A 12,166-nucleotide genomic window follows, 5' to 3' on the forward strand; every position below is an offset into this window, starting at 1 on the left:
CTAGGAAAAGCTGACGGAAAAAAATGGTCAGTTTGTTCCAGCAAGGGTAACCAGCGGGTAAAAAGGGCGGCTAGTTCAGATTGAGTCAAGATTTCAAAAGACTAACAATAACAAAAGACAGTCTTGTTTGTTAAATTTTCTCAGGTCAGTGAGCACATATTACACGAATTTGGGTTCAAATTATTTCCATTTTCGACCGCAGTTTCTTTTAGACACTGGAAACATAGTTTGAAAGATTGCATAACTCAGACATTGTCGATTAATTTGAACCTAATCTTCCTGAAATGTTTTTTACTTGGAACAATTATCAGAACCTGTTAATCTTGAAAAACAATATTCGCCAAAATTATCTTTTAAGCTCTTTTCACAGGCAGTAATTAACGAAAGTTTTCAACGACTCAAAGCCAATTGGAAAAATTAGAATATCTGATTATCCTATATAAGAGTCGCACCACCACCAACATGCAAATAAAAAAAGTTTTTACTCAAATGAATTATTTTACAAAAAATTAACTAATTCAAGCTATGAATATTTCAGATGACGTGTTCTATTCGGTCAAGCCGAGTCCAGACCTGAGCTTTGTGCACTCACAAACTAACTTGACAGTCGGGGCATCGACTCCGTTGGAGAGACGGAATAGAAGCAGAACCCGATCACGGAACAGAGCTAGCACAAAGAGTAGCAACTCGTTCAACAGTACATCTCGGCTAGTTAAATTGATGTGCCAGAAATTCCGAAAAGATGTGCCAAAAATTGATGTGCCAATAACTTGATGTGCCAAAAATTAATGTGCCAGAAAGTCACTAGTGAAATTACCAAAATCACGTTTTTAAAAACATATCGGAACAGTCGCTCAGTTTCAACGAAATCTGATGTTAATCAGAGATATTTAATATTTCCTATTATTAATTAATACTCAAAATTGCTCAACAACTCATCGACAAAAAATTTAGACTCGTGAATTCGGAAACAAAAATCTGATACATCAGATTATTTATGTATTCATGCGTTTTAGAATATCTAAAAAGTACAAACAGGTAAATGAACAGACTATGAATATCACCAGATTAATATTGAAATGATGAAATGGCAAAAATAATAGCAGAGAAAAGACAGTTTTCCTAAAAAAGTGTCCGCCAAAAATGATTTCTAATATAACTTTTCAGGGTAATCTACTTCGGAACCCCCAAAGTCCACTTGAGAAACGCAGCCATACCTCGAGAACCCTCTCTGCCGACACAAACTGAATCCCCAACATCAGCTGTCAACATCGGAAAGACGAGCATGAAGAGTAAAATCAGCGAACAGGGAAGTTGTGACCTGGAGAATGGAGCCATCCCAGTGGTAGGTCAAGCAAACAACAACACCACTGCTACTGGTGCTGGGGCTAAAAAGGGAGGTCAACCCAGACGCTACTTCACTCTAGATTCCGTCAAATCTGTGGTACATACTTAAATATTCGACACCAGTCTCTTTTCGAGCTAAAGGTTTCGCAATTAATTAGTGGTTATAAAGTGACGATTCAAAATAGTCACAATTAAACTGACAGGGTGAAATTGGGTAACGACATGCCTTAAATACACAATAGCACCCAAAATGAACAAATTGAGAGTATCAATAATCGATTTGCAGGCTATCTCGGCAGATCCCATTCTAACCAAATTAAAACATCACCTAAACTGAAAAAAGTTAAATCGAACAATAAAATCTCGGATTCCATATAAGAAAGAAAGAAAAAATTCGTTGCTTTACAACGATTTACACAGAGACAACGATATCATGGAGGTCTTCCTTTACAAATTGCCCAAATACAAAATTCAAAAACTTAAAAAAAAAGTCCTAATAAACGTAGAACAAATCTCAAATAAAACCCAAAAGATCACAAATTACAACAGAATCCAGCTTAGTGCAATGTAATTTACACCAGGTGGTTTCCTGCACCCACAAAGTAGTGGAATTACTTCAATTTCTGATCTACCCTGCTCTGAACAGATTCACAATCAGGATATTCGGGAGTAAGAAAGCCGTGAAGAGGGAGAGAGAACGATGTATGCAAGAGGCACCTTGGATCATACACCCTTTCAGTGTATTCAGGTACAATTAATGGCATTAATTTTAAAGAAAATATTCGAAAAAATAAGTAAATTGTAATTTGTAACTAGTTAAATACGGCATTTGATATTCAAACAAACGAACCAAGATCTTAAAATAGCCAAATAGCAGCGACCTTAGAGGTATTGAATTAAAACTATTCAGTTGTTGACAGTTACACTGAAGTTAAAATTTATGCCAATTTTTCAAAGCTTTATATAAAGGCTGGACTGTTAGATATGCTGAAATCTTTAAGAAATATCGAAAGACTTGATCGAAAGCTCTTGATTGTTTAGGATAATGTGGGATTTCATGATGTTGTTGCTGTTGATCTCGAATCTGGTGATGTTGCCAATTGCGATTGCCTTCTTCGATGACAGATACACAAACGACACTTGGTTCACTTTCAACCTCATCAACGACTTCGTCTTCATCTCCGATCTAGTGCTCAATTTCAGAACAGGTAAAACTAACGTAATGAATTACAGCACAAAAACTAAAATGAACTTGCGTTTAGTTATCATTCTCTTTCAGATGACATGAAGTTGAATAAATTGTATAGTAAAAAATTTATAATAACGTCTAATTTGGGCAAGCCGAGCGTCAAATTTTAGTCTTCTTTGATTGGGGGTTCAAGCCCTACTGGAGTGATTTAAAGTAAAGACAAGCAACTTATTTAGCTATTTCTCATACTGCAAAAATAGCGCACGCGTAAAAACACGTACAGAAAACGAGAGGAATTAAGCCTACTTTACAAACTGTACAACTTCAAAAGTTTATAGTTGCTTTATAAGATAGTAACAAACAAAAGATTTCAGTTTTAATTGGACGCCCATCGTAACGACATAATTTGTCAGATTTTGTCCAGTTCATACTGCCGTCAGTTTACATTGGAAATTAAATTTTGCAAGCTCCTAGATTTAACTGAAATTGCTACAGAAAAATATTTAAAAACCTAATTAAAAAAAATGGCCACATAATTTGGACTCACAGCATTATTTCTCAGCTGTCCATAATAACTCATTTCTTAGAGCTAAAAATTGTCACAAAAAATTGCAAAATAAAGACCCTTGTTAAAAAAGGACCCCATATCAAAAAATAATCATGAACATCAGCACAGGCAAAGAAAATGTTTCTGTAAACAAACTTTACATTTAACACTACTTTTTAGTAATCAAATAATTGAAAACTTCAAAAGCATCCAATTTAGAAACAATTGAACAACCGATACTTTAAACAAAACTAAAATCATTCGACGACTAAGTTTTTTAACAACTTATGGCAAATAATCAGAAATTAACCGACTATCGTCACGCGAATTGCTCTTTTCGTCAGTAGAAAGCTACGGTTCAGGGAGGCTAGCTTTATCTTAATTGAAGGGGTGTGAGGTGAGTGCGGTGGTGAGTCGAGCGCGCGGGGTTAAGAGTTAAACTCTGGGCAGATGGTGGGGATTGGGGGCGGGGGTGGGTGGGGGTCAAATTCTAAGAACAGTCCTTCCCACCATGAATTTATGTCTCCAAAACACTTTCGGTGAATCGCGTACTTAGAGTCTAAGAAGCCAAAAAGCTCTAAGAGACGTTCATGCCCTCCGGGTTTTACCAGTTCATCCAGTTTTTGAGGTCGAAAGTCAAAAGGGTCACACGAAAAATCCGTCAGGCAAATATTTGCATAAAAAGACCACAGGACTAATATAATTGCTACAAAATTTGTTAGAAGAGCAACTAAAAATCATTCCACAAATTTGGAAAACAATTTACTATGGATCTATGGCAAAGTAGAGACAAAAAAAGAGAATTAATAATGGTCCTAAATCTAATTTGAACAAAACATCTACTTTTGAGTTGAGTCTAATGAAGTTTCATGCTCTCATAACTTGGGTTCTTCTGCTGTTCTCGTTCCATTCCAATAGCTCTTAAGGCAAGCCTAAGTTATTTTGAGCAACTAGTACTCCCTCTTTTGCCATGAAAAAACTAATTTCTGAATTTAGCATTTTTACATGGAGATGCAAATACCGATCAAAAATGAAGATGTGTAAAAACAAAATCAAACAATTTCTTGACATCCAAACCCCTACTTCCGCAAACTAAGTAGCTAGATTTAAAACACTCACATGCACATTTTAAAATGCCGAAAGTCTGCAGTTGCAGAAGTCAAAATGCCAGAAGTTGCTACTTAGCCAGAAGTTGAATTTCGTTGACTTTCGTCATTTTAAAACGTGCGCGTTTCGTGTTTTAATTAATGATTACGTGACTCTGCTTGAAGTCACTGAGAACTTCGGAGTCAGACTATTAAGTCAGAATTTCGAAGTGACTTCTGCAGAGTCACTTAACCATGCTTAAAACACGAAACGCGCACGTTTTAAAACGACGAAAGTCAACGAAATTCAACTTCTGGCTAAGTAGCAACTTCTGGCATTTTGACTTCTGGCACTGTAGACTTTCGGCAATTTAAAATGTGCACGTGTGTTTTAAGCATGCTTAAGTCACTCTGCAGAAGTCACTTTGAAATTTTGACTTAATATCTCGAACCGCTTCCCGGTTCTCGATAAACGCCGGAAGTTCTGAGTGACTTCAAGCAGAGTCACTTAACCATTACATCAGGCCCAATTGAACTTTTCCAATTGCGACTGATCATATGAGATTGGTCTTCACTCCTAAGCATTTCATTAATTTTTATGCACTAGCAGTTGGTTCTAATAAAAAACTACCTTAGTTTTTGACAGTAACGAATCGACTCGCTTTCCAGGGTATACAGATAAAGGTATACATTTGCCAGTTCACTAAAAACTCTGTCTCACTACTTTTCTTTTATTTATTTTTAACCAAATACCGAGTCTGGAAACGAAAATAGACTGGAAATAGACTCTTTCGCCGCCTAATAAACCTGTTTCCTCTTTTAATTGCTCTCAGTCAACATACAAAACCGAAAAGCTCTTCACCTGAGAAACAAAGAATGGGCAATTTAATCAGGAGAAACTTAACTCTAGAACCCGCACTGAGTTGAGAACTGGGTCTGTATTTCAAGAAAGAATTGAAACTGGTAACAAAAAATCAAAAGAGTAATCATGTGCTAACCACCAGACTGTTTTAAAAGAGCTATTCTAACAGAATACCAGTTATTCAAAAACAGACAAGTGAAGAATCAAATTTGATTTTGAATCTCTCAGAGCAGAAATAATCGGCCGGGCCTGACCTATCTAACTGATGTTACAGGTATTCCTACAAACAACTGCACGACCCAGATAATTCTGAGGCCCAGGGCCATACTGACCAAATACCTCAAGAGTTGGTTCGCAACTGACCTCATCTCTTCTCTCCCTTTCGACATGATACTCAAACTATACGATAAGTCAGGTCGGATGATGCAACCTTTCTAAATGGAGCCGTGAAATTTCTATCGTTCTTGAGTATAACCATAATAATAACTAAGCTAGGAATATATAATGGAATATGCTAGTTTTTGGGAATATCTTGGGGAATGAAAAATGTTCTTCTCAACACTTCAATGTTAAAATGGCAAGTTGAGGTTTCAAATAAAGTCGAAAATATATAAAGTCTAAAGAGATACCCAGATCATAGTAACATAGTAAATCAGCGCTGAATCATAGTATTTCTCAGTCTGTAATTTAACTATGGCCAGATTATGATCATGTCACTTTTTATCCTGTTCAATCTAATGTTTCTATCTAATTTTGTGTTAAATTCTGAGAATTACTGAGCAAATTTAAATTTATAATTTTCAATTATGCATGAAGAAATTAATTCTTTCTTTCTTGTTCAGAATAAAAATCATAGTGAAAAACCGAATGTCTGAATTTGTTCTGAAAAGTAAAAAATTCAATCTTTATTAATGTAAGGATTATAGCTAAACATGAAACTGTTTCAGGTAATCGAAGTGCAACGTATGCCAGTGCCTCGAGAACTCTCAAGATCTTGAGATTGGCAAAATTGTTGACGCTCCTCAAGTTACTACGAGTCACTCGATTACTAAGATACGCCAGCCAATGGGAAGAGGTAAGAACAGAAACACAAATTATTACGCAATCATTACGTCATAGTTACATGAAGTTATGCAATTGATACATCATAATTCGAAAACCGTAAAACATGTAGTATTATGTGCTATATACATAACGAGGTTTAAATTTCAGAATTTTGAACAGACAGTCGTGGTTTTCACAATTCATTTTGAAGATTAAGTTAAGCGCAAATATTGTCTTTAAAATTTAAAAATTGTGCAATTAGCAAAAATTGTGTACATGTTAAGAAGTTAAACCAAAATTATAAATATCTCAAGAATTTCAAAAAAAACCAAACCGTGTGATCAAATCTACTTTCCTGAATTGCTTTCAAAAACCTGATGAAGTGATATGATTGCATTAAATGAAGATTGATTTCATCCTCTAGTTTCCTTTTGCCTCTTTGCCTTTAATAGTATTGACTCATAAGCATATAATCGATCTGAAATAGAATATCATCCTAGAACCACATCCTGTAATATGTATATTTAACAGTTTTAGGTTCACTTGTTTTTAATCAACTATTTGACCCCCCACCCCTCCCCTGTCTTTGCAGAAAGAAGCGAACATGTCTCAGACCTGTCAGAATTAGTTCAGATAATACGATGGCATAAATGCATTAAGATGACATAATAATCACTGTCTTTAAAAGCCCTATTTCCTGTAACTATTTATTCATTAGCAGAGAAATAGGCATTGAATGATTCATGATTAGTGTATGCTATGCTAGTCCATATTAGAATAATGAAAGATAGAGCAAGCTGATTGATCATTGTAATAATATTTCAAATTCTGTTGTTATTTATCAATTAAGGTCACATTCGAAGTAAGTGAAATTATTGAAGTAAGTGAAAAATAATACTTTCTAGAACAGCTATGGAATGAGTTTTCCCCGGTGGTGTTTTCCTCTTAATTAAAGCTAGTTTTCATGAGCGGCTATATTAACAGGTGATTTGGTCGACTGATTGATTAATTAATTCGTTAATATTTATCCTTTCGCTTAACTAACGACAGTCTATGAGTTCTAGTGATTAGAAAAACCCTTTCAGGTTGTATCGGGTGTTCTCAGCCGTGGAGAAAAGGTTGTTTTTAAATATACATCTCTCTATCTATTCACTATTTACAAACTTTCACTTATTCTAACCCAGTTCTAAGCCGATGCAAGCAAATTAATATATCAAAAACAAAATTAAAAACAAACTTATCACTCTTCCTCTCCGTGCCAATATTCTTTCAAAAATTTTTAAAAAAAGTATCGTCGGATTATTTAGTTGAACTTCATTTTTATGGAAAAATTAAATACTGGGGAACAAGTTTAAATTTTACCAATACGTTCAATATATCAAAGATATCATCACAAGCCAACTTTTGCTAGAACAATATCTTCCAATAATTATAAGTAAAACAACAAAATTCTCAGTGGAAGTTTTTAGGCACGGGCTCAACCATCCTGTAGATTTTTACTTTCTGAAAAAAAAAACGATTACAACGTACATTAAACATTCTTTTGCAAAGGCAATCAATCTCTATCGTCCAGACAAACTTAGACCATAAGATCTAGCTCTATGATTGTTATCGACATCGATAATTCTCTAAGGGGATAATTCACCAAAACACAGGGAGGGATCCAATATCAACTTAAACGAATTTCCCTTCCATTGAGAAATCATCGAAAGTTAATGAACCCTTTTTTGAGAGTTGATTCTGTGCTTGTTCGCGGCGCATTGAGTCTGATTACAATGGTATCAAACTCATATGAAAAAGTGCTACAGCTGCAATTGATCTGCAAATTGCTGTCTTGGAAATTGCTGTTGTCATGTCTTCAATCACTTCGGCGCGCGCCACTCGAATCACTAAAAAGTCGAAAAGACAGATTGAATGATGGGGAATGGTCTGATATAATCAAATATGACATCTGCGAGATCCGGTGGATCTGCCATGGGCCAGAGTTTCTTAGTACAGATGAATCTGGGATTCACAAAAATGACTTGGCGCGTCCTCTTGACCATCGTCCCAGATTGCGCGCCCTTTGATGCAAGTCAGAAGCGACAATGAGGACGAGGATCCTCAGACCCCAAAAATTTGATGGTTGATCGAGCCTTCCCTTTCATACAAGGCTGTGTATTCAACGAGAACCCTTCCTTGAAAATCACAAACTTGGCTGCAAGCAATACGGAAGAAGCTAGTACAAAAGACGTGCCTCCTCTGAACTCCAGGTAGAAGTGGACCAATCCAGAATCCGGGACTCCGAGACGAGTTCGGCCAGTAGAACGCGTGACAAGAACGTTCATCCCCGAGACCAAACAGCTAAATCATCTGATGTAAAAACTGTATCCAGTCTTTCAACTCGCTCCGGTGCAAAATTAGCAGACGTTTTCACGAAACGCCTTCTTGCAAAGTGAGCCTCCAGAATGGTATCAAAACCGCTAACTCTTTAGGTTTAGCGCTTAACATTTACCGCAAAATTCTCGTTATTGTTGAAAAACAGAAATATTGATTCCAAACACGAAAAATCAAAATGACATGTGGAAACCAATTGAAAGCAATTAAACTACTGTTTCTGAGAAACCGGAGAATGAAACCTTACGAGCGGAAGAAAAAAGACAAGTCCACGTCTCCAATCTAGCCCCACTCCCTCAAGAGGCACCGTTATTGACAACAACTTTACAAGTTCACAAGTATCACAGGTAGACAGAGAAATAACACAAGTTGCAAATTGGAGCTTACCGAACACCCAACAAGATACATTGTTACGTTGAAAAAACTAAAAAAAATTGCATCAAAGATTGTATCAAGAAAAGAGATGAAAACAGTTTTTTTTCCAGAAGTGACAAGATATAATTGGATATGAAAATGTTCATTAGCTCTAAGGGGGATAATAGTCTGTTTCACAAAGTTATCAAAATATTTTAACTCTTCAAAAAAAAACAAGATATCAAAATCTGAGCCGAAGCACGTTTTTCAAAGATCTCTGCTTCAAACTGGTAGAATTAAAAAGAGCACAAAAAATCCGTGGTCTCATCAACCTACTACGAAGTTCTACAAAAAATTATTAACAATCTGCGCAACACCAATAATTTCAACTCAGTGCGGAAAAAGCGATAAAAAATCGGAAAGTGCGGAAAAAGAATGAAAGAAAGTTGCACAACTGAAATTGCGGTTATATAACATCAAACTTTAAAAGTCAGGAGTCCGCAAAATGTTGTTGGAATTCCACCATTGCTACTTTTTAATTGAGGAAGTATAATGGCAGTCTCCCATTGAATGTTATCGTCTAAGGAAAATAGAGATCTGAGAGAATCAGAAAGCACATATACCTCTTTGTTTATTAGTTGTGAAGAAAACGTTACTAATTAAAATATCTCTCCATAGATGACATTTCGGTGCTTTGTTTTTATCTGGGTTCATTTATTTCAGAGATCTCGCGTTTGACATTTCTAGGCAGGTGTTTGTTTGTTGATACTGTGTCAAAAAGTTTTTTTACACAATTACATAAGAGATTGCATAAATAGCGGTGTAGAATATCTAGCGCTACAGCGACTACAAGATTTACAATATCCTGAATTACTTGTTTAAAAAATGTCAAAAAATTTACAAATAGTTCCCACGAAAATTATTTCTGTAAATTTTACCAGAGGTAACAACAAAAAACAATACAATTTTGCTTGAACGAAGTTGTACGAAACACTAGTAAAAATGTAGCTAAGTGAAAAAAAAAATACTTAAGAACCCAGCTAGTCAACCATTCCCTCGTCTTATTAAACAACGCAGTCACAATAGACCTCAAGTTTTGATTTCTATTGCAGACAAATGATTGTGAAAGCAACCAATTTTTAGCAGAAAATAATAGTTAATGATTTGCAAAACCACACGGCATATTATGAAACCAAGATCAAAGTATGCACCAAAATAAATAAACAACAAGAAATTTTGATCGGCTTAGAACTGAAGAGATTTGAAAAGCTAATTCTAATTCTTCACAAAATCCACCAATACACATTATAGCAGTCAGTAATTCTCAACGTGCAAAAACACACAAGATCTAAAACTCTTCGCTTCCATAGCTGCGCAGCCTCCATTAACTCAATTTATAACCAATATAACTAATTAATAACTGATGCACACTAATATTCTAACAATTGGATCTATTCTGTTTTTACCCAGCTCCTTAATTTTATTCCACGCAACAAAATGGGCAAAATGAAATTGTCATCCAATTATGCAGGGTTGGGGGTAATGTAATAATTTTACACCACCCAAATTTGCCCGAAAAAAAATTCCTATGAATTACCAAACAGAATAAATCCATTGTTGACGTCACTTCAAATTGAAGAACTTTTTGACACTATTTGAGTTAAACTAATCCTCCTGAATTTAGTTATGAATTCACAAATTACTAAATCCACCTTTGCCAACAATTTGGTATTGCCACATCCAACCCCCCCCCCCCCCCCCATTATTATGCTACGTACCAACTGTAATGAATAATCGCATCTCTTATTAACCTATACAAACTATTATCAGTAAAAAATGACTTAGCAATAGTTTGTCCATACGTGGTAATGCAAACAAAATTTTCATTCCCTGGTTAATAAGGAAACATCCTTAATTTCAAATTTTTAACCGCCCAGTAGCAGGCTCACAATTCAATTTAGTTTCAATAAAATTGAGAACTTAACTGAATTTTTGAAAGACGCGCAATATAAACGAACAAGTTCTCAACTTCTTGGTTTACTTAACACGACAGGCACCAAACTTGTTAAACCTTTCAAATAAAGACACTTTTGAAGGAATTCCTGTTGAATTAGTTATTCTAAAACAGCGTGCTTGCCTTTAGAACGTTGGCGTGAAAAATACCTTTAGCTAAATTTCAGAATTCAGAAATAAAGTGCAAAGCATTTCAGCAATTCATGAACGCAACTTCACAATATACACAATAACCTAACCAAAAAAATCACTAAATTTTGAAGAGATTGATCATTGAAAGCTTGCTGAACTTCAAAATATTCAACCCCCCTCCCCCTCTCACATACCGAAAAAAACTGGCGAAAATTTAAGATGTTCCTCATTTCTCTCTCCACAATAAAAACAGTTGTAATAAATTCTAAACACGCCAGTTTTGAGCTCTGCTTGTTATTCAAAAAATCTCACAATTTCTTTTGTATTGCTCTGAAACCGAAAGTCGCCAAAATGTCTGTTTTGAAATTTGAAACAAAGCGCTGCTGGTTTTAAAGCTCCACCTAACTTGTTAGAAATTACAAAACGCCATAGACAAGTTTATTTTGCTTCAACAAAAAGTATCTTTTGAACAAACTTCGAGCTGAAAAATATCAGACGGTATTCATAACATACCAAAAACAAAAGGTCTGTTTGAGATTTTCAGCTTTAACACTGAATTACAATTCAGATATTGTCAAAAATGCCATTGAAAAATTAAAAAGCGGAATAACATTTCTCTATTTTTGCAGCCTTAGCAGAATGGTACAATTGAAAAATTAATTTGCAGAAACAAGTATTTATGCAAACAGAAAACTGTCTAAAGAATATTTGTTTGAAAAACAAACTTTACTAAAAAACTAAAAGCACCAAACAAAATAAACATGACGCAAGATATGAACTTGATCAAATTCAATAAGAATCATGTATCGGTTTATTTACTGCAAATTAATTTCAGTTGACTTTTGAAATTTCGATTTTTTGTGACCACTTTAAGACCGTATTCTTGAAATATTAGATGCAAGAATTAGACCACTGGCTGCGATTAAAATTTATCTCGAATTCAATTTCATTTGAGTTTCTTGCCAATAAGTACACAAAAATTTCTATCAAAAATAAAGTAAACAAAAACAATCGCTTTGGCAAGCTTAAAACAAGGAGTCAAAATCAATATCAAAAAACAAAGATAAACAAACACATTCAGATCTTTTCTGTTTACACGTACAATCTGAAGTGGACGTCCCACAATGTTTTGTGTCAAAAGCACTAATCAATACGTCACTCAAAAATAAACACGAGACAAAAATCCGAATTACAACAATACTTAAGGAGTCACTATG

The 12,166-nt window shown here is 35.0% G+C and overlaps 1 protein-coding gene across 5 annotated transcripts in view; it reads left to right on the top strand.

The window, feature by feature from the left end:
* LOC142350896 (potassium/sodium hyperpolarization-activated cyclic nucleotide-gated channel 3-like) overlaps positions 1-12,166 on the top strand; it is a 92,455-nt gene that overhangs the window by 12,995 nt on the left and 67,294 nt on the right. For 3 of the 5 annotated variants that reach the window (XM_075402901.1, XM_075402899.1, XM_075402900.1), the window contains exons 3-9: positions 539-707; positions 1,168-1,444; positions 1,929-2,095; positions 2,389-2,555; positions 5,305-5,445; positions 5,978-6,105; positions 7,160-7,192. In XM_075402901.1, the coding sequence (XP_075259016.1) occupies positions 1,286-1,444; positions 1,929-2,095; positions 2,389-2,555; positions 5,305-5,445; positions 5,978-6,105; positions 7,160-7,192 (795 nt within the window). In that variant the 5' untranslated portion in view covers positions 539-707; positions 1,168-1,285. Of the gene's footprint in view, positions 1-538; positions 708-1,167; positions 1,445-1,928; positions 2,096-2,388; positions 2,556-5,304; positions 5,446-5,977; positions 6,106-6,924; positions 6,955-7,159; positions 7,193-12,166 lie in introns of all 5 variants that reach the window. The other 2 variants (XM_075402902.1, XM_075402904.1) reach the window with 2 other exon arrangements.

This window comes from Convolutriloba macropyga, chromosome 12 (genome assembly GCF_964194025.1).
Source record: "Convolutriloba macropyga chromosome 12, txConMacr16.3, whole genome shotgun sequence".
Taxonomy (NCBI): domain Eukaryota; kingdom Metazoa; phylum Xenacoelomorpha; order Acoela; family Convolutidae; genus Convolutriloba; species Convolutriloba macropyga.